This window comes from Triturus cristatus, chromosome 5_1, assembly GCF_964204655.1.
Source record: "Triturus cristatus chromosome 5_1, aTriCri1.1, whole genome shotgun sequence".
NCBI classification, from domain to species: domain Eukaryota; kingdom Metazoa; phylum Chordata; class Amphibia; order Caudata; family Salamandridae; genus Triturus; species Triturus cristatus.
This window is the reverse complement of record NC_140587.1, coordinates 649,097,338-649,120,465: the sequence shown is the minus strand read 5'-3', so window position 1 is coordinate 649,120,465 and position 23,128 is coordinate 649,097,338. Positions and strand designations below refer to the sequence as shown.

At 45.7% G+C, this 23,128-nt stretch overlaps 1 protein-coding gene across 1 annotated transcript in view; it reads left to right on the top strand.

The window, feature by feature from the left end:
* The first annotated feature begins 900 nt into the window (after positions 1-900).
* The window catches only part of XKR4 (XK related 4), a 713,901-nt gene continuing 691,673 nt past the window's right edge, over positions 901-23,128 (top strand). The window contains exon 1 of the mRNA XM_085605610.1: positions 901-1,625. Within this exon, the coding sequence (XP_085461736.1) occupies positions 901-1,625 (725 nt within the window). The remainder of the gene's footprint in view (positions 1,626-23,128) is intronic.

The window sequence follows — 23,128 nt, the reverse complement described above, 5'->3', positions numbered from 1 at the left end:
CTTCAAGGCTTTACGCTTACGTTTAGCATTAAATCGCAGGAATCAGATGCCGACTGCTACTGACACCCAAGCACTAGAAGTAACGGGAAATCAAAACTACCAATGAAGCTTATTTTCACATTATTGCTTCCCCGCTCCCTCGTGAGTGCAAATAACTAAAATAGAACTGTGCACGATCCCGGCACTCTTAGCATATGAATGGACTGATCAGCGGGCAATGAAAAAGCACCACACACCATGGCAGTGTGCAGGCAGCACTACAAACGGCACAGCCTGCCTCGCGCGCAGCACCGATACCTCAGTGCTCTCTTCTCCAAGACTTCGACGTTTTTTTGCCTTTTCTACATATCATTGCTTTTGAATATGTTTAGCCAGCGTTTCAGGAAATGATTTTCTTTTAAAGTGTTGCAGCGCACTGGGGCATTTAAACCACGCTTGAGGTTCTCAGCTGCAGGGGAGGTTCGGCCCGGGTAGTTCCCCGTGGAGCGGTCCTCTCGCTCAGGCAGCGGTGGATGCGAGCTCACGGTCCCCGCTGTCTGCGGTCCCTGCCGCCGGTACCCAGTGGTGGGGAGCCGGCTCTCCTCCCAGAGCAGCGATTGCGCGCCCCTCCCTCCCTGCACCGGGAGAGGGAGTGAAAGGATGAGGTCATCCCTTCTCCCGTCCGCCGGCGCGGAGCGCGGGGAGGGATGTGGTCCGGGGAGGAGGGTGCTGGGCGCTCTGCAGTCGGGCGGGCGGCGCTCCAGCTGGCGGCAGCAGCCAGCCTCCGGCGGCAGCGGCGGCAGCAGAGGGGGCAGCACGGGGGGATGCTGATCGGAGGGAGGGCGCTGGGAGGGAAAGGTGTCAGCTAGAGGAGGCTCTCTCCGCGTGCTCGGGGGGAGGGAGGGGGGCAGAGGATTCATCATGGCCGCGAAGTCAGACGGGCTGCTGAAGATGAAGAAGAGCGACGTGGCTTTCACGCCCCTGCAGAATTCGGAGCACTCGGGCTCGGTGCAGGGCCTGGTGGGCGCCACGCTGCCCGGCGACGAGGAGGCGGGCGCGGCCAGGGCCAGCCCGGGCTGCTCGGAGGCCGGCGGCGGCTGCTGCGGCGGGGGCAGCAGCGGAGCCGGGCGAGAGATCCGGGGCCCGGCACCCTCCGCCTCGCTCTGCCTACGGCCGGGCGGCCGGAGGCAGCGGCGCTACTCGCCCTGGGACTGTCTCTGGGTGCTGGCCGCCGCCCTGGTCTACCTGGCCGACGTGGGCACGGACGTGTGGCTCTCGCTGGACTACTACCGGCGCGGGCAGCGCTGGTGGTTCGGGCTGACGCTCTTCTTCGTGGCGCTAGGCTCGCTGTCTGTGCAGCTCTTCAGCTTCCGATGGTTCGCCAGCGACTTCAGCACCGAGGACAGCGGCCAGCAGCCGGCACAGCAACCCCAGCCGGGGGAAGCGGGCAAGGCGGCGGCCGGGGAGGAGCCCGTGCGGCCGGCCACCCCGCAGAGGCAGGCATCCACGGCCAGCAAGAGCGCCCCTGCTGCCCAGGGAGGGGCCGGGGTCGCCACCACCGCCCAGGGGCGCTCCACCTCCTGCGCCTTCTGCATCTGGCTGGTGCAATCACTCGTCCACATCCTGCAGCTGGGCCAGCTTTGGAGGTAAGCTCCCCATCCAGGTGCCCTGCCCTGGTACTCTCTGGCCGTGTCCACTGTGCGACACATGTATGAACCGTGCCTCTGGCACCCTGTGTTCCAAATGATGTGTATATCGCATAACATGTCAGTGCACGTCTTTTGGTGGATGGCCTCATATGTGCTGGGTGCTCTTTAATGTGCCCACTCGTGCCTACTGTGCCATGAGCGCTTTTTCAGGATGTGTGATATAGCTGTGAATTGTGTGCCCGACGGCTCTGGCATCAGCTGCAATATAGTGAATAGTACTGCACTGTACTTCATGGAACCTAAAAAGTAGTCAGCGGGGTTGTCTGCTGTATTTGCGTCGATGCTCTCTTTGCCAAAAAGTATGCACGTACAGCTGTAGTAGCGACCCTTTCCCGCCTCGCAGAGTAAGTTAGGTTGCATTGCACGGGCTCTCGTGCCACTGCCCTATCTGGTTTGTGTTTGACAGTACCGTGGAATGCCATCCTACATTTACCTTCATAGTATATGCAGATACCCCCATGCGTCGAGACTAAGCTGCGGTTTATTGTCATTGTTCAGTGTGGGGGGTGGGGGGGGGGGTTCATCATTCACAAAAGGTGGAGCCTTGCTTCGAGTCGGCCAGGAAGCCCCGCCCCCACTTCACAATGGCATTACGTTGCACATTTCAGTCAGCAGATGCGCACATGCGGTGCATGGCATGCTCATTTTTCATGTGGAGAACCAACCAAAAGTATTTAATGAGCGCACGAGGGATTCAGTACGTGCAGTGAGGTGAAATCTCCGTAAATACCTCTAGTGAGGAAGCACCCAACTGTTTTCCTCTGTAGAGTGGCCGTGGCATGGATTCTGGGAGACAGGATGGTGTGATGTTATAAACCAGGCTGGACTAGGCTTATTGTGTGGAATTTGACCTTTGCACTGTAGTAATAAATGCGTCACGGTCTGTGATAGATAGGTTATGGTTGAGAACAAACATACTTGACGGGAGTTTACCCTCAGTTCTCGGGAGTCAAACCCTTCTCTTGTCCTCGCTCTCCTTCCAAGCAGAGGCTCTTGACTGAAACGCAGCCTTGCTGTGCTGGCGGAGTGTGGGTAATCGGTTGTCTCTCTGAATGAGTGTTTTTATGCAGAGGAAGCATGCTGCTTCCCAATACAGTTCTTAACATATTTAAAACAGATGCTAACACAATCTTGTGTTAAGACCGGGAGCATCCGAGGCAACCAGCTCTCTGGAACGATATCTGCGTCTCCCTAAAATAGGAACATAACCCATCACTTCTGCACACATTCCTTTCCCTCTCCTCTCACTTTGTGTTTATAGTATTCACATGTTCGCAGACTATAAGGATGAGGTCATATTTGTTCCAATTCTACTTCTGATTAACCTACAGCTTTGGCAGAAATTCCCCTTTGTGCAATAATGTTCTTATACAATAATACAGTTGATGGATGGGTTCAGGCATGGGCGGGGGTATATCTTGTTGGAGGGAATCTGCTCATGATTCTTGTAAAATAAACCTCACACCACTTAGTGCCACATTTTAAAAACCCGGGCTTTAGCAGAAAAGGAGTTTGCTGTTGTGATGGTGTCCTGTTTTACAAAAAATTAAAAAATGAGTTTTGTGTGCATGTGCAATTTATGCTGAATCACAAAGACTTTGCATGTGTAAGTTCAACTTAATCATCGGCTTCATTTATGAGTGCAAGAAATTCACAAAAGGTACTCTTCCACTCATAATGTGTAATATTACACGATGGTGCAGTATTAGGTGCCTGTAAATTCTACTCCACAGTAGGATAGTGGGTGTTCCGTGGTGGGGTTGCCTGGAAAGTGTGGGAAAAATAGACTAAAAAGTAAAATCGCTCTCGTGAGAAGGGCTTCCCACAAGGGCACTGGTAAACTCTGTAAAATAATGCACACAGAAAATCCTTCACATTGTTGTGGGTTATAATTCACAAACTTTTTCCTGAGTTCTGGAAACGTGTGACTCTTGAAAGTTTTAGTGAATTTCTGGAATTCATGTGTGGTAGTACAGTTGTGGTCAGATTTCAGACCTATTTTTGAATCATGCCCTCTCTGTATTTTAATATTAAGACTAGAGGCAGACCCCAATACAGAAAAGCCCTAATGCGCGCCTTATGTCCAAACCAGATAATAGTATGCAAGTGGGACGGGAATCAGGCGAAGAAAGCACAAGGGGAATACTGGCCACATCTTGTCAGTTCAAGTGACCGGACCCTCTATCAGAGCCACAGCACGGACTGTGGATTTGTCCAATCACTGTTATTGGCTCAGAATATTTCTCTGAGTCAACCTAGTAGATCCAGTTACGGTTCCCAGAAGCAGTGTTCCACATAGGGAACTGCAGCATAAATCAATTTTGATTTCCATATTCCACACAGACTTGAATAGAGTTGTTTTCCGCTATTTGTTTGACTTTTAGTTCTGGGGAAAAATACCCATTCTTGAAATGTAGTCAAAGCAAGTTTTTGGGGAAGTCCCAGTAAGTCTGGCATATGTGTTCTACACTCCATGAAAGTAGCAAGATCTAAAAGCACTTTGTATTTGAAAGGCCCTTGAATTGCCTTTAGACTTGAAACGACAATGGCTTGGCTTATGGATAAAGTTACTTTTGTGCAGCCTGGGAGAATGCTCACAATGCATTTGTTTAATTAAACTTAAACTGTTCCGCAGGTTCTGGCTATCAAAAAGGAGAAAACATGATACTCTTTTATTGAAGGAACCCCAACAACTTCACTTTCCTAAATCAATGTTAAAAGTAAAGCATTCCTAAACACTGCATTTAGATATATACATGCTTGAACAAGGCCAATGGTTCTGGGTTTTTCGTAGTGTTTGATAATAGTTTGACTACTTTGTATATGTTGCCCTCATAAGTACTGGAAAGAAAATACCATAAAGAGGCAAAATATTGGATTACAGAAATATACATAACGTGTACATCAGATTTAAGCTGTGCCCTCACAGAAAAGTATTATGAAAAGGAGCAAGAAGATGAAGTTTGTGTTGTAAGCAGTTACACAAAAGAGATATTCACAACAATATGTCACATAGTTGATACTTTTAACAATGGGCCAGTATTTTATTGCACTTTTAAGAAAGCCTATATGGTTCACATCAACACTTTGTAAACAGAAAAAGTCCCAGTAAATTGAACAACGTTGTCATAACAGCGATGTAACACAAAAGTACACTCACGCACAATCAGTTAATAGCACTGTGCCTTTTCAACAGGCTAAGACATTCAAACCGCAAGCCTCCCAAACAAAAAAGCCATAACCAACAATTAAAATGTTACTTTGTCAGTAAAGTAAATACATCAAAGCTTATACACTGACTTTAGTCTAACGAAAGGACTACATGAGCCCCGTTGCCAAAATCAAATGCGACTCCATGAGGTATAATGGAACTATCCTCAAATGCGACAGCCTTGATTGACAACCTATTCACACAATCACAAACCATAAAAACTGGCTGAAGGGGTGGACTAAAAAATGACTGTCTCTCTGCACACATAATTATAGCTTTTCAAAGAATTGACGATATAAGGAGTCCAGTAGCCAAATCGGTCCGTAGCCAGAGCGTAAATGTTTCAATGCTGTAATGTTTAGATTAGGCCTGGGTGAAAATTTCCGTTCCGCTCGCGGAAGTTGCAAAGTTTTGGCATTTACGCATTCCGCGGAGAACGCGGAGATGTCGAAACTTCTGCGATCCGCTGCGAAAGCGGAAGTATTTTCTTGTTCGCGCTTTAAAAATGCATTCTCGCGCGCGCGGTAGCTACTTACCGGATCCCTGCATTCGCCGATAAGTTTTCCTATCCATTCGCGTGCGCCACGAGATGTTGGATTGTTGCTATCCCGCGAGAGTTTGCGATCACAAACACATAATTCGACCCGGAACAGGAAATAAGTACCGCGAGCAAGATGGCCACGCCCATTAGCCACCGCATGGGCAAGTTAGAGATATATTTCCTCGCGAGCATGCAAAAAAAACTGCTAATGGGCGGGAATAGCAATCTCCGCGTCTTTGCGAAAGTTCTGCATGCTCACGGAGATGTAGAGCAATTTCGCGATAATTTGCGTAGGGCAACTATGTAAATTCCGCCCATTTAGATACTCTACAGTATGTTACATTATGGAATTTTCAAGGTGCAGCAAATACATCGAGAGGTGTTGTGGAACTAAACAGAGCATCAAATGGCAGCACAGGTATGAGGGAAGACCGCATTTCCGAAGATCCAGGTCTTCAAGGCTCTCCTGAAGTCTATTAAAAAGGGAACCTTGAGGAGAGGGTGCAAAGAAGCGCGATCTAAAGTATAGCAGCCCTAACAGGGAATTCTTTCCCACCAGAGTGAGCCCGCTAAATTCTCGGCATGGTGACGATCGATGCTTCTGAGGATTGCAAACAGTGTGCAGGTACATAGGTGATCATTTTTTTCCACAAATTGTCCGTACCTTTATGGTGAACAGCTTTAAAGGCATGGCACAGAGACTTAAAGCAACTCTTTTTTTCCACCGAAATCCAGTGAAGTGTCTTTAAAGCTGCAGAAGAGACCGGTTGGACTCAAACAGCCAGTCTGGCCGCTGCATTTTAAACCTTTTGCAGCTTGTTCATCAGACTAATGTCCATACCCAAAAAGAGAGAATTACACTAGCCTAGATGACTCAGTATGATAGCCTAGACAAAGGGGAATGGACTTTCTTGGGGAGAAAAGGTAAGATCTTCCTGAGGTGCTTCAGAAGGAAGAAGCAAGTAGAGGCAACCCTACCAACTGCTAAGATCTGTGCAGAGCAATGCGCAGACATTTTGTCTTGGGAACTTCACCTGCCAGGCTGTTTTGGCGGAAGCTTTAACATGTTCTTCTTCCCACTAAAATGTATGTTGCTTAAATATCATAGTTGATCACTGAAAAATCAATTGAAGAAACTTCTTTTATTGTAGAGTCAAGGTTGGAAGTGTTGCTCAAGTTTTAAGTAATTTAAAAAGCTGTGAAATTAATTTAAATGTTCTTGAATTCACACCAAAGATTCACAGTATAGGAAGTAAAATGAACGGTGGATTGCAGGGTATTCAGCAATGCATGCGCGCCCACCCATAGTGCATTGCTGAAGACATTACATATAGGAAGACAAGTGATTCAGGCTCTCACACTGCAAGAATAGCCCTGTAGAGAACATCTAGAAGTGTCCTCTGCCCTTTCCAGGGACAGCATCTGCATGGCTTTCATACTGTGCAGCCCCTTTTATTATCAATATATAGAACATCTGCAGCACTGTTCCAACTTACTGAGGCAGCAAATTGAAATCACATAATGTACAAAACCGCAGAAGCAGTTCTGTCAAGTTTCTTGCCGCCTGAATTTCTAACTTTCAGCGATGGGTGCTGAAAATGTTCTGTCCAAGTGCCCGCAACCTAGGACAATCTGCCTCTTACCATAAGAATGAAATGAGTCCTGGCTACTTTAAAAAACCCTTAACACTACTCTCTGTAAGTAACTTCTTGTAAGCCTTGCAATCTAGCACACGTTTGTTCCTCCAGCCATCTGTCAGTGCCTTCCCTTTTGTTCAGAAGGAGCTCTTGCTAGCATTTCACTGGTGTAGCTCCTGGTCTCACTCATCGCCAAAAGAGGAATGACAGCATTCTCTCTTTTAAGCCCTAACTATGCATCAAACGTGGAGTTATGCCTGCTGGCATTCCGCTGTGCCTGGGTCCGAGTGGGCTGGTGTTCGTGCACCCGGTTTCTCTGGTACTGGAACACCGGACACGATTTTACCTGGTGGTAATTCAGCCTGGGAAAATCACATGAAGCTTTGGCTGCTACAACAGCCAGGCCTCTCTCCCATTTCTTTCTGGCAGAGGCACCTGCCAGAACCTAGCTTCCTCTTCCGCACCCTTCTCCTCACACTCACTCCCTCCACCCCATTCCACACTCAGGCCATAGCATACATTTACCACCTGCTCAGAACAGGTGGTATGTGTATGAAGCAAAAGGCAGGTAAATGGGAACTCTGATTTTATGACTATGGATCTGCACAGTTATTCCCCATTCCATGGGGTTTAACTTGTAATTGAAAGGTACTGAAGCAGTTTTAATGCACTGTAATAGTGAGTTTGCTGTGCTGAAGTGTGTTGCTGACTGCCAGCATTCCACCAGAATTTCCTTTTTAAATATTTCCCTATACCTTTTTCCTCATTGATTTATTATTCCATTTGTGTTTTTTGCAACACCATGTGATTTTTAAAAATCTTTCTACTCCAGATTAAAACTGATTGGTTCAGCATTATGGAAAATATCCAACGTCTTATGAAACATAGGGGCCGATTCCGATGCTGTTCAGTCAGAGCCGTTCCGACCACATCGGAATCAGCTGCTCGGATTCCTTTCCAACTGATCCATTTTGATGGGGTTGTCGGAAAGGAATCCGAACTGGATTTCCGAATGGCCTCCGATGGGCTCGGTGAGCCATGCTGCCATTCAGAAATTCTCCATCAATCCCTCGGGCGGCTCTTTCCGGCCAAGGGATTACGATAGAAGATTCCCACAGCCTTTCTGTGCCGGCCTTTCCGACACAGAAAGCCTTTGGGAATCCGACTTTCAAGACCCCCAGCAAGGCTCCCATGGGTGACAAGGCCTCCGGATGGGGGCCTAGGGGATATCTATGGTGCCCCACTGTTGATCAGGTTAAACTGCACCTCTTCACTTTACACTGATAGCATGCATTCTGGTCGGAATGCATGCTCCCAGTGTAAAGAATAAGAATGCGACCGAAAACAGTGTTCGGTCGCATCCTAATTCCTGGGCTGGAACCGATGATACAAGGTTGTTCAGTTCCAGTTCCCAAACGATGTCAGACAGACTCCGGTCTGTCCAACATCGTAATCGGCCCCTTAGTTGTTTGCACATAGAATTGCATTGAAAACAGCCACCGACCCTTCTCGTGACCTTTACAGTAATTCAGAAGGAGTGCATTAGGACTGCAGGAGGCAAGTTCAGAAGGTTTTCAGCAAGTCCCCTCCCAAGGAGCTGTTCTACTGTCACCGCTTTCTCTCAACATTGTGCACAGCAAGCCTAATGGTGAACATTCACATGGAGGGGATTCCAAGCCATGTTTCTTGGAGGCCTAGTCACAACGGCATTCCTGAGTGCATAAAGTAGTGCTCTTATGGTACCATTTGATGCCCTCTTACATGCCAAAACAACTAAAATGGGAATGAACTAGGAATATTCAGGAAATGTTTCTTTTTAATTAGAGAAAATAGAAAGGACTGTTGCCTCTTTGTACTTTTCCTTAAAGGAGTTGGATGTTTCGACTGATTCACAGACGCATGGCTTTGTACACAACTGAGTCCCACTTCCCCTACTGGTAGTAGTGTTGTGAATATCGCCTACCACTGCAAGCGGTCATTTTATTGATCTATTCAACAATCTCACATGGAGACTATTTGAACCAGTGTGTGCATTAGGGGGTCGCGTGGCACCTCACGAAATGCTTTATTAAAGTTAAGGTATTTCACAATAGCAGCATTTCTTCTCCCCAGTGTCATTTATTGAATCTGACAATGTTGATATATGTTTAATAAATGATCTTCCTCTAGGTCTTTCTTTTTAATTTTCAGTAATATAATACACTATTTTGACAGGTGCTAAGCCGAACACTTGTTTGGCCAATTGATAACATGAATATGGTATTTATACTTCTCTTGTACACTCGTCATTGCCTAGGCCTTGAGGCAGCTGGCATCTGTGGTATTCGACCCTCATGATGTATGGATGCTTAATCTTCCAGGATGCCCCCAATGGATTCCCTATACATTTTCTTTGAAAAGTGGATCATAAGTTAGTGTGGATTCCTTGAGTTCATTGTAATTGTGTTGAGGCAAAAACAGTATACAGCAAAGTTAAGCGGTTGCTTTGAGTCAGTCTGAGCTGGTTTACATTCTCTTTCACTTCCAGTTGTTGTCCGTACTCATTTCATGTATGCAGCTTTAGACATGTCCCTTTACTGCATGATGTAAAAAAGATAAGACCCTTGTTGCTTCTACAGTTCTGTGTCTGCAGTCTCCACCACCTCAGTATATTTCCTCACCATGTTTAATGCTTTCAGATGAGTTCTCTCATATTATTGAACAGCACACTGATGCATGTTGATGCCTGCATGAATCATAACTACTGAGGATTCATCTGAGGACCATTCCATTCCATTGTTTAGCTTTCGGGCATAATTACAGAAGAGATTTGCTTTTTCAGAGTGGGGATGGCTCAGCGGTTTGTAGTGGCATAGCTACACCTATTGCCACCAGGGGCGGGCCCTGAGTTTGCCACCCGGAGCAGGTAAGAGAGGGGGGTTGTGGTGGTCGACAGATGGCTTGTTCCGGGGGGAGGAATGGTCGACAGATGACTTGTTCTCGGGGGGGATGGGGGAAGATTATAGTCAACAGATGACTTTCTCACCTCCACCGCCTTCAAAAAAAGGGCTGCTCGGGCAGACCGCCCACCGTCCCTAGCTACGCCACCGGCGGTTTGGGCTGGAAACCCCCTTCTGGGGCGTGATCAAAACTGACTGTCGTGTAGTTGTTCTCTTCTGTATTGGCGAAGGCAAGCTGAAAGAACAAGGGCACAGAGTGCTACCTGTTGATATTTCAGTATTTATGTTAAATATAAGCATCCCCACGCATCACTTGTTGGTCTCCTTCTGTGAGATGGGCCTGTCCAGAGTGGATCCCTAGTGAACGGCATTAGGTGGTAAGAGGCTACATCTCCCTGGTGAGGTCGACCAAGGTCGAAACATGGGTCCTTGTGTTTCTTTTCAGAGTGTTCGTGACCCAGCAGTTTGGTCGTCCCTCCCTTTCTGCAATGGGACCAAGACTCATTTGTACATTATTGGTCCATTCTGTGATCGCGTAGATGAGGTACATATATGGAATGGAATGCTACCCAGAAGACTCCAAATTATCAAGATTATTCAAACATCTCCAGCTAACCCTTTTTTGAATATTTGCATTCTCCAATTTACCATCACCTTTCTTTAACTATGGTTTTTGTTATTGCTCCTGAATTTCATCCCTTAAAATATACTTTTCATGTGCCCACTACCCTCTCAAATATTATTTTATCATAAGTTTTAGTCAAATGTGATGTGATGATAAAAGAGAAAGGATAATTATTATTCCAACATTGTTACTCAAATATAATGGCAATAATATGGATGAGTTCTAGCCACTGAATGAAGGAGTGAATTTACACAGCACAGTAAAGGGACCACTCAATGCTAATGTCTCTGTGCTGCTGGAAACCCCATGGGATTACAGAAAGAGGGGTGTGCGCTTCGAAACCTTCAGTCTGGTCCCATCCCTCCCACAGCTGTCCATCTCTTAATCTTTCCATTCAGCGTTGGCATCTGCAGGTTACAAGGAGTGACCAGGAAGTGCCTGTCTGCAGACGCCCTGGGGCACAAGTGGGCCAGGCCATGAAGCCTATTTCACTGCTCCCCCTACCTCCAACCCTCTGGATCGATTCCTTCTACTGTCACTTCCAGGTTTCTAACTCACAGCTGAAACTTTATTGAGGGGCGTATTTGAGACCCTGCAAACCCTGTGGTGCAGGGGAGCCCCCAACCCTTAAGGGCCCCCCAACCACTTCAGAGGGGCCCCCGTTCCGCCCAAGGCCAATGCATATCTGTGACGTATGAGAGAATCAGGGGCCCGCTTCACATTCTACGGGGGGCCTCATGTTATGTTACGCCACTTCTTCTCCACTCTCACTCTCTGACGTCTCTTCCACCTCCACCCTCTTCTCTTAAACACCCAGATTTACATACATTTCTGAGAGTTTGTGCGACTTACTCCTGAAGTACTCTTAAATTCGACATATTTAATGATGGATAAAAAGCATTCTGAATCAGTCCCAATCAGGAGTTATAAGTGCCACATCTAGCAATAAATGAGGTTATAGCCCCAATGTTGCAAAGCCTAACATAACGTAAAATGTTTCGCAGTGGTCTAGCACCTAATTTAAGGCCAGATGTACGGCCGTTTTCTGCAGTCGCAAATGGCGAATCTGGCGTTTGCAACCAGTAAAATGGGTTTTAGCATGTACTCACCCTATTTTGCGAGTTGGTAACCTATTACCGACTCACAAAATAGGGTCTGCGAGTCGGTATTGGGAAGGGGAATGTCAAGGGCGTCCCCTTCTAATAGCGAGTCGCAGGAGCATCCATGAATGATTTGCGACCGCAATGCGGTTGCAAAACATTCATACTTTACTGACTCTGTGAAGGAGGTGGGTGGTAACTCTTTCGCAAACGGGAAGGGGTGCCTATGTGATACCTTCCTCTTTGTGTATGTGGGCGCCAACATTTTTTAAGAGCAGGCAGTGGTCCCACGGATCACTACAAACTCTTAAAGTATGAAAAGGAAACTTTTCATTTTTCTGTTTTAAATTCTTCCCATTTTCCTTTAAGGAAAACAGGCTGCATTAAAAAAAAGGCTTTATTTAAGAAGCAGTCACAGAGACGGTGGTTTGCTGACTCCAGCAGGCCACCATCCCTGTGATTACAGGTGATTCCCAATGGGTCACAAATTGTGACCTGCCTTATGAATAGGGCTCCCGGTTTTATGGTATTTATTTTTTCGACATTTCCATCTGTATTTATCCATATTTATTTTTTTGCTAATTTTTTCTGTATTTATCCATTTTATCTTGCATTTTCTGTATAAATAAAGCTGCAATGGGTATTTTTCCACATTTATTTCACTGATAAATGCATTCTCCCATTTCAATGTCCAAAAGGTTTCAGCAGTATTTAGTACAATAGCCATTATCTGAAAACACTAGCATTGTAGAAGAGCATAAATAACTGTAGATCTGCACTTAACTAAGCTTAATTAGGAATTCTATTGTCTATTTTAATCTCCCTTACCTCTCAATCTGTACACCTACTGACCTGACACTCATATTTGACAGTAGAAAAAATTATCCAAAGAAGGCATAGTTTCCATATTTTTCTGTATTTAAAAATTAATACAGACAGTAAAATAAATAGTTTTCTGTCTGTATTTATCTGTAAAAACCAGTAAAAATGGAAAGCTGGGAGCCCTACTTATGAATATTGATTAGGTAGGTCTTTTGCGACACCATTTGGAATCGCTAAATGTGTCTGAGACACATTAGTACATTGCATTTTCCGAGTGCCTAATTGTGAGTTGCAAAAAATCGCAATTGGAGACTCACAAAATGAAATGGCTGCTCATCTGGCCTTTAATTATCTAACTTATAGAGTTTCTTGTGCAAAGTTTTTGTTCCACAGACAATTGTGCCCAAGGCTACATTACTCCAATTTAAGTTAAAATACGTAATTAGAGGTAAATAGTAAATCAACAAAACAGTATCTTAGGAAACAAGCAATGTTTGGTTACCTGTTGACTGCCCAATGGTGCAGAATGAGTGAAGGATAAGACATAAACAGCCAGATGTACTGTGAAAGTGGTGGCAAAAAGTGGTCATAAATTGCTTACCTACTTTTGTAACCACTATTTTATTTTGTAAACCAACCTATGTACTAATAGGCCGTTTAAGAAAATAACAGAGGGTCATTGAATTACCTGCCTAATTAATATTCATTAGGCAGGTTGCAATTTGCCACCGGTGTAATTCACATTGGCATGGGAAAGGCAAAAGCAAAACATTTATTTTGAATTTTGTTTTGTAACAGCAACTGCAATATCTTGAAAAAGTGGCATTCATGCATAGATACATTAATTGCATTTTATATTAGTCATTGCCTAAATATGACGCCCGTGCTGCCTGCTGCCAGCTTCAGAATGCTGGCAGTCACTGGCCCTCATTAAAAGTTGAATGGAGCAAAATCACTGAATGCGATTCTGCTAAGCTTGATTATGAGTGGACAAGTGGTTCTGTTCCCAGATTTTCTAGGTATGAGAACACCAACACTTATTTTACCAGTTGATGAAATCTAGCTGGTAAATTGCATTAAGAATGGGCTCCAGTAGAGCCCAGCCCTGCTACCCTGCAAGACAACATCCTTCTCTTCCCTCACCCACATTCCCCAGCTCCACAGCACCCATCCCGCACCAGCCGGCTCACTCACATTAACAACCTGCTCACAGCGGTTAGTAAATGTCTGCTTTAAACCCTGTGATGGGAGTTCCATGTAGAATTCTCCTGGGTAAAACCAGTGGCGGTAGAGCATCTATGGGAAGGGTGAGGGCGGGCTCCCATGCAGGCTTAAAATAATATTTAAAAAATAAAGAATAAAAGTTACCTGATTTCGGCGACGCTCTCTTCATTCTGCACAGGAACCGTATACAGCAACTCCCTTGGCCAATCCTAGGGCTGCTCTCACCAGCATGAGATATATGAACAATGGGGGGTTTTTCGTCCTGTAATAGCCAGGTATGGACGTATAAATCAAGTAACAAAAACAAGCTACCTGGGTATCAATTTTGAATCGCTATTTACTTAAGCGAGAAAAACAAAGACCGATAGGTTCTTGTGTTTTCAGTGTATAATTAACAAGCATTTGCAATGCAATAGGTCTCGCATTTACGGGAGTTTGAGCTATTGGCATTGTAATTGACAATGCGTTTTATTTATGTTTTACAAACAAAAACATAAATAAGAGGCATTGTCATTTACAGTGCCACTAGCTCAAACTTGCATGATTGCGAGACCTATTGCATTGCAAATGCTTGTTGTTTTTCTAACTTTCAGCCATGCTGCACAACAGCTAATCAGGTGTACAAAACTGATAAAGTAAATGTACATAGCCTATAGCTCTCCCACAGGTGAGACCTATTGGCACTGCCAATGCTTATTTTTCCTGGGTGGGTTTTTGCAGGTACTGGTGCTTTAAGTGGGAAGCTTGGGCCACTGCGAGTCATGTGCTCCCAGGTTAAACCGTGTCCAGTGCTCCCTTTCACTCACTTACATTAATAAAAAATAAAATAAAAAGCAACGCTTGGTAGCAATCTTGCGTGAGGATCAATGTTCCTGGGACTCGTTTTAGTTCTTTCACTGTCTCATAAATTCACAACTGAAGCATTTGCAATATTATATATAAGGAAGCCAAAGTGGTTGTTTATTTAGCATGTGCATCTAAGAACGATTGACAAAGTTAATAGTCCTAGTTTATTGTAGGTGTAATGTTAGTAGTTGTATTATATATCTGGCTGCCTAGCAGAAATAGCAAAATACCAGTAGTATCGCACACTATGCGAAACACAGATTTTTAGTTTACGTGTTTTAATCACGCGTTTGAAGCCACGCCCTTAATTACATTGGCCACGCCCCTTAGAGCTCCCAATTTTTTATTTGTAAGCTCGGAATGTTATTTATTAAATTGCCTTAAACAAATGCAAATAGCGTTTTATTTAATCAAACTATGTTGCTATGAAAAAAACAACTTTGAGCTGCCAGGTAGTATGTTATCATTTTCTTGTTGAAACTGAATGGGAGACTTTATATTTTTTTAAGTAGTTCCTTAATTCCATTGCCTGAGCGTGGAGACCGGAGGCTCCCGGCTGAGGGTTGGTGCGAGGTGCTGCAACTGAACGCCGCTTGGTGGGGGGAAGGCAGGGAGGAGAAGCGGGCCAAGAAGTTTATGTGGTCGGGGACAGGCGGCTGGAGGGTGCGGGGTAGGCTGCGTTCAATGTGGTTGGGGGTGCGTTGCTGTCGAGGATCGGGGGTGAGCTGCGTTGGGTCCGGTGGGGAGTGAGTACTCACTGGTGTGGTGGATGGCGTGGGGAGGGGGAGCGCAAGTGCTGGGGCGGTCCTCGTCGGGGGATTGCGGAGTGGAGAAGGAGGGATGAGGGCGTGCTGTTGGCCGGGGAGGAGTGAGCATTTGCAGGGAACAGTGGAGGTAGCTGGTTGGAAGGATGGGCGGTGCTTCGGTTCCGCGTTGTGGAGGCAGCGTGCACTGCCTGGTTGAGACCCAAGGAACTACAACGTTGTGATCTTTTTTCAGCAATTCATTGCACAGAATTACGCAACCAGTCATTGTTAACCAGTTCCTTCCTTCACAACCTCGCTAAGCTGCCTGAGCACAAAAGCAGAGTGGGGTCGGAGGGAGGGCTATGGAAGGTGGGGTGGGTGGGGTATCCCAATACATTTGTCAGGGAAGTGAAACCAGATGATTTCAATCAAGAGGAAAACAAGACAAGCCCGGCAGAGCGTGGCGCGCGCGCGCTTGGGGGCAGGGGAGCGGACCCTTTGAAGTGCTCCCAAAAAGGGGATTGCATGGCGGCACGATGCGCGTGATTGTGCGCATGCTAGCCATGCAATCCGCTTTTTGGGAGCACTTTCAAAAGCCCCTATAGTCTCGCTTTGCGATCGCTTACGCGAAAGCAAGGCGAGACCTAAAAATCACATGTATTGACCGTTAGAAACTCTATGACGAAGAGGGCAAGACACACATTGCATCCCTTTTCATAGAACTCATTTCGTCGTCAGACGCCTCTAGAAGATAGAAAGAATGCTTTCTATCAATCAAGTGCTAAACGGTTTGTCACCAATACATATACCCAAAATTCAAGCCTCCCCCTCACTCCACACCATTACTGCACCGTAACCGGTCCTGACCTTTTCGTCTGCAAGTCATTATTTTACAGAAGCCATCGGATGAACGGCACCACATCCGAAAAACGTCTTTAAAGAAAGCAAAAAGCCCGTTGTCGAGGATTGTTCGAGATGCAGGACTGGGAAAGAGCTGCATTTTTTTATACACAAAAGGCCTCAGTAAGGGGTGCTAGTTTGATGGAATCGAAAGAAAGAAGACGACAACTCCCAGAATTCATTTCGTTTCACGCGAAGGTTAGCACCTGCGGTTCAGACAGACTAAGCCCTTTGCACGTCGACGAAGCATTCCAAGAAAACGTTTTAGGGCGGCCACACACAATCCTGAAAGTTGGGACAGGGAGGACTTGCGAGAAGGGTGGTGCAATGTTCCTGAACCAAATACAATACATTACTTTGCTTATCACTTCGACCGCCTCTTCCACTTGAGCACCTACCCATGAGTTGAAAAATCTCCATCTTGAAAGCAAACCACCGCTAAAACAAATGTGCTGCTCGGAAGGTATCCTGTCCTCTTTTCACATAAAAAGAAAAACAAAAACACCCACTCGTTCTTGTTTTAAGATGGAGCACACCTGGAAGTAAGGAACAATCAGCAAACACTCAATGAATAGTCATTTCTGATTGGCCCAACCGGCTACCTGTTAACCAATGGTCTCGCATGGATTTCTTTTTTAGCCAGTAAGTTTGATCCCATGGTAGTTTCAGAACAAGCCCGGCGGAGCGTGGCGCGCGCGTGCTTGGGGGCGGGGGAGCGGACCTTTTGAAGTGCTCCCAAAAGGCGGATTGTATGGCGGCACGATGCGCGTGATTGTGCGCGTGCTAGCAAGGCAATCCGCTTTTTGGGAGCACTTTTCAAGCCCGCTCTCTATAGTCTCGCTTTGCGATCGCTTACGCGATAGCAAGGCGAGACCTAAAAATGACGTCATCATTTCACTGCGGGACGATCCCTCGTGAGAACGGAGAAAACAGTTCCTAAAACACGGTGCGTGCAGACAAACAATGCAGCATTTTATGATTCACGGCTTTTGAACCTGCTGGTTCTCAACAGTCGACTCGCGCTAGGAACTTGTTTGAAAAACGATAAAACAACTTTATTGACACTCTCTTCGATCGGTGAATGCAACCCGAAAATAACTTCCCGGTTGCCTCCCGCTGTCCTTAAACGCCCTGTTATGCGAGAGGCTCTATAAAAACGTAACCCCTAATGGTGTGATATATACATCTTCAGGTTACACAGTGCCTTCATGCCCTGATGAAAATCCCGTGAATAACCCCAGGGATTAGAAACGCGTCTGCAATTTTCATCTTTTTACACATAGGGCAACCAAAAAACTCTATATCTCTAGAGAGGGTGTGCAATGTGAAATTAACCCCATAGAGTATGAATTTTCTCATGTGGTTTCAGTTCCCAAAAAATGTTCGCCTCAAGTTTGGTGTGTGAGGAATTGTTAATAGGAGTGTATTGCTGGTGTAATTTTATGAATTTTCGCAATTCATTATTATTTTGTAAATATTATTGCACATTGATATTTGTTTATTATCACAATGTTGATGGATGTCAACTATGTGTCATGTATTTGTAATGTATTGTATCTCGGACATGAATGAAATGTTTTCACTAAGTTTGCTTTGAGCTTAGCACAAAAAAAATGTGAATTATACACTGAAAACACAAGAACCTATCGGTCTTTGTTTTTCTCACTTAAGTAAATAGCGATTCAAAATTGATAACCAGGTACCTTTTTGTTACTCACCAGCATGAGAGCAGCCCTAGCACCGATGGGAGTGGCCTCACTCGGCGCTCCACAGCACTCTGGAGGCTTTGGCTTTCTCTAACCTAGCTGTCTTAAGACAGCTGAAATAGAGCTGTTTAAAGTGCGCATGTGTGCCTCGCTGTTGAAAGTCGGCAGGACAAAAAGAGATGCACACTTTAAACAGTGCCATACCGCCCACCCACCACCCTCCTGCTGTCACTTTGCAGTGGCCCCGCCCCCGTCCTGACGCTCGGCTCAGGAAAGGGGGGTGAAAAATAGAATGGTAATTAATTACCATTTTATTTTTCATCTTTTGGGAGTTTTAACTGCGGCGACCCACCTCCACTCAAAGGAGGAGCCCCCCTGGGTAAATCTGGGTCTGAACAGTTATTCCACATTCCTTGGGGTTTAACAAGTAGCAGGTGCCTCTCTGTGCGGAGACACCTGGCAGTAATGGACACAGACTCACACATATATCTGTCTGCCTTGTAATTGGGCCACAGAGTGGAGTAGGAAAGACCGGAGGACGTATACATCAACTGAGACAGTTTGTCAGACTCAAAAAGGGATAGCCTGGCTCCTTGCCAAACTGCTGTCAGAAGAAGCACATGTTAAGGCCTTTCTAACACATTCTGTAGCCAAGCTGGAACTGGAGAATTATACAGAGAGAATTCCGCAGGGATATGGCTGGGCCAGGATGGAATCCCCCTCCAAAATAATGATGTCACAGTGGGCAAAGGGACAATAAGTTTTTTGTTTGGCGGACTTTAAAATGCTTCGGGGTGTCAAAAAAAAGCCTGGAATTCTGAAGAATAAAAAGGACCAATTCTCATTTAAAGGAGAAACACTTGGAATGTACAAATGAAAAAGGCAGAATTCTGTAATTATTTCGGAATTAAATCTTTTACCATTTAGGGCTATTGTTCTTCAATTCCGTTTTATTTCATGGTGTTTTATGCACCTTTTCTAAATACAAATCTCAGATATCACAACAATTCGATAGAATGTCCTACAAAACAAATAAAGGGACTTATTTTACTTGTTTAAATAGGAGGATAAAAACAATGGTGTCATTTCACCAAAATCACAGGTAAACCACCAACCTTGCATTACCTCAAAATAATATCCCCAAAGGGGATATTATGTGATCCTTGATATCAATGATGGGGTATTATGTATTCTGGTTTAATCACAATTTGTAAAAAAAAAAAAAAATCTTCCAGATGCAGTCTCTTAATAGACAATGAATGAAAAAAGTCATTAACACCCTGCTGTTATGTCCTCAATTACCAGTGCTGTTAGTGGAGGACGCGGTGTTTATCGCACCTGTGAAGATCTACCACCTCAGAGTTCAGAATGTAATAGATGCTGGAAATACCAATTACTATTCGTTTTCCCTATTTCCACCGTCAAGGTTTACCTGACAAAAATGTATTTGGGTAGGGGGGAGGAAGGGTCAGTAAACACAGACCCGCTTGTAGTTGCGATGCCTGTGGAAACAGATGTTTCTGCATGCCACTTGCACAGGGGTCATTAATTACGCAGTCTCTAGTAATCAAGGCCTAAAAGTAAGATTAGTCCCAATTAATTTTAATAATTGTAATATTGTGATGAGGTGGGGGACTGGAGCTCCCTATCCCCCTTCAGCTGGCTGTCTACCAAGCACTTGGGAGAATACGTACGCTCAGCAACCATACTCTACATACTGCAGCACCCACCCATCCTTGAATATTGAAGACTGTACAGTAGGAATTAAACAGCTGCAACTGTGCTTAATATTTACAGAAGCATTTGAAACACCTGATTGTAAAGGACACCAATAGCCCAATTATTTCAAACATGAGAGCAGGAGGAGTGCAGCCGTCCAGTACCTGTATCTGGTTTGTTCCATGATAAGAGGGCGTCACGGTCCCGGCCCCAGATGGGTGAGGGGATTTCGAGCCTCATTGTAGTGCTACCTAACTCCTTACCTCCCAAAGCTGATAAAGGCTGGCCCAGTATGTGGTCAGCTGCCCCTCCTCCAGTATATTTCTGCAGTATCCTTGTGCACGTACACTGAGACTGAGGGCCGTATCGTCAATGGGGCACGCAAAATGGTGACGTTACCGACACACCAATACCCTCCATCAGTGTACTGACGTCACAGCCATCATGTTGGATCGGCTAGTCAGAAAGAGCTGACTGCACTTTTACCAAATCATCCTGGCCTACAGAACAACTCCTCAGACATCAACCTGAGTCCAGGCCAGGGGGGGTGCGTGTTAGAAACAGTGGCGGCACCTCTGCTAAGGTGGGGGAGCGTCGCCCCATTACTTTTCAACAGTGTAAAAAAAGGAAAAATAAAATAATAACTCGATGTTAATTTCATTTTATTTTTCCCTGCTGAGGCAGGTTGCATGGCCAGGCTGGGCTGCTCTGAGGGCAGGGGGGGGAGTGGTGGGCACTCTGTATGTGCGCATGATGGTTTGGCAGGCCGTCTTGGCCCAGCCAAACAGTCATCGTCACTTAGCACATACTCCACCCAGGCTGTATTACAGCCTGGGTGCAGAACATACCCAGGCTCCCAGTCCCATTCTGAGCGCCGAAGCACGGTGCTCAGACCAATCATGAACCTGCTTATGGCACCATTGTGATTGGCTTAGGGGAGCCTGTATGCTTCCGTTCCGGCCAGACGCAGAGACGACGGAGGAGAGGCACGGTGGCAGGTACTTTTTTTCTTTTCTTATTTCTCTACACCCCCCTCCCCGCCTCGCCACCCCCGTTTCATGTCAGCTGCCATTGGTTAGCAATCAGATTGGTACTTTTTCTAGGGCTGTGCTCTAGAAAAGAGGGACAGCAGAGGCTACCTGTCAGTATCCTCCAATAACGTCCACAGAGGAAAATCATCAGGCCATAGGGTGAACTCTAGAAGGACATCATCTGTATATCCCTGGAAGGAACCTACCTAGGTTGGTAAAGATTCCTTAAATGGTAAAAGGGTTGCCAACAATTGCTCTGTTCTGGGCCACACTTCTGTCAGAGCCATTACAGGATCCTATTGGATCAAGAGCCTGTGCTTGAGTCAGAGACCAGAAAGAGCTTGCCAGCCTGCCAGAGGCGTAATGCAGGTTCCTGCAGCACAGGAGGGCCCCATTCCAGAGACGTTTTAAGGCATGGGCAAAGTGGGCACTGGCCCAGGGCCCCTACCATTTAACGGGCCACAGGGAAGTGGAGGGTTGCTTTTTCTTACGTCTCTCTATTTCTCTATCCCATCCTTTAGCATATAATTCAATATTATCTGGCATCATGAGGCTTTAATTAGCTGGAAATGGGTGATAAATTGCAAAGTTGTTCCAATCAGGGCCCCCCAAAATATCAAAATATTTGTTGCTTAGGCCCCCATAATCCTTAACATGATACTGCCCCATCCCGTCGGGGGCCCTCATTCAATCCAAAATGGCTATGGATATCTGTAGGATATGGGTCTAGCGGGCCTCTTTTCTCCCTACTGAGCCACGCCTAAATGGTATTCACTTAATTGTGCATGACTGAAGTGGGGTTTAAGCTCCGACATGTTCTCGAGGTACCTTTCTGACGAGTCTTACTCGTAAAAATAAGTTCCTGATAACTTCCTGAAGGGCCTCTAGATGATGTGCCACTCAGAGAGGGAAGAGCTGTCATCATTCAGCTTTGCAAAGGAAACGTATTTCATCCAACCTTTTGCAGGCCAGAATCGTAGCAGCGTTTTAGAGTCAAAATCAGAGAATTAATTGCCAAGTGGAAACTCCTTTTTCAAACCCTGCCGAGCAGGTGCTGCCCACACTGGGGAGGGCGTGCTATTTCTTTTAAAGTGGATATACAGAGCTCACAACTCACCATACTTCAGTGAAGCTGTTCGAGTTACCAATATGCATGCAATCTGTTTTCTCCAGGGAACCGGGCGCCATCGCAATTAATACTGTGTACCTTAGATGCTCATACTTTCTCATGATCACTGCTCATCAGAGAGTATTTCTAAGGAAGAACATTAAGAATCTGCATTTTCTTTAGCTTATTGTGAAATGAATCGTCCTTTTTATCTTCGAAGATAACATGCAAATGATTGGGTCTTCTTCGTGAATTCATTACAGGAGAAAAGGTACCAATGAAATGCAGATAATCCTTGCCACTAATGGAGACATTGGTCAGGTTTAGGACTGACCTGATGTATCATAGTTTGGATAGATAGGGTCTCAAAGCAATTGCTGTCTTTGCAAAGCGCTACACAGCGACGTCATTTGTGTTTTGCACTATGACGTGTGCAGTAATCAATCGCAGCGTAAAATGGCCATTTGCAGAAATCGTTTCTCATGAATATTAATGAGGCAGCATTGCCTCTGTCAATATTACCAAATTGCCGCAAACACAGTGAGAGGGGTCTGCGCGCCTCCAGCACTGCGCTGGCATTTGCAAAATGCCATGACTGCAGCCCTGTCCTTTCATTTTGTTCTCCTTCGGCTTTGCAAGTACAAAGCCTTTAGTACATCGAGCTCTTAGGGAAGAATTTTAATAGTAAATAAGTGCGATGTAAAAAGGAATAAAGCCTTCTGTAGCATGTCGTGTCCTGTGTTAATGTGGACGGAGACTCTAGTGGCCCTTAGTAGACTCCTAACAAGTACTAGATGATCTTATGGGTGTGGCTAGGTGTGGTTAATGAAGTTTGTGGTGCAGTGCGTTCAGTTAATGGTTGCATGCTGACCAGTGGTGGCTGGCAGGCAATGGCGAGGCGTGGGGAGGAGGGGAAAACAAAAAAAACAGTAAGCTCTTTGGCCGGCAGCTTCTCTCCTCCGTTTCCCTTCTGATGAGTTCTGGAAAGGTATCAGGAAGCAAACAAGCTCCCCTAAGCCAATCACAAAGCTGCAGTGCAGCGTTATGATTGATCTGAGAGCCATGTTTCAGTGCTTCAATGGAGACTATGAACTTGTGCATGTTCCCCACCAGCTGTGTATTACAGCCTGGTGGGGAACATGCAAAGTGCGCAAGACTGTTTGGCCGGCTCAAGATGGCAGGCCATACCATCATGCGCACTTAGAGTGTGCCCCCCACTCCTACATCTGTGACCGCAGCCCCACCTTGGCCTAACCTAGACTCATAGCTAAGAAAAATAAAATCT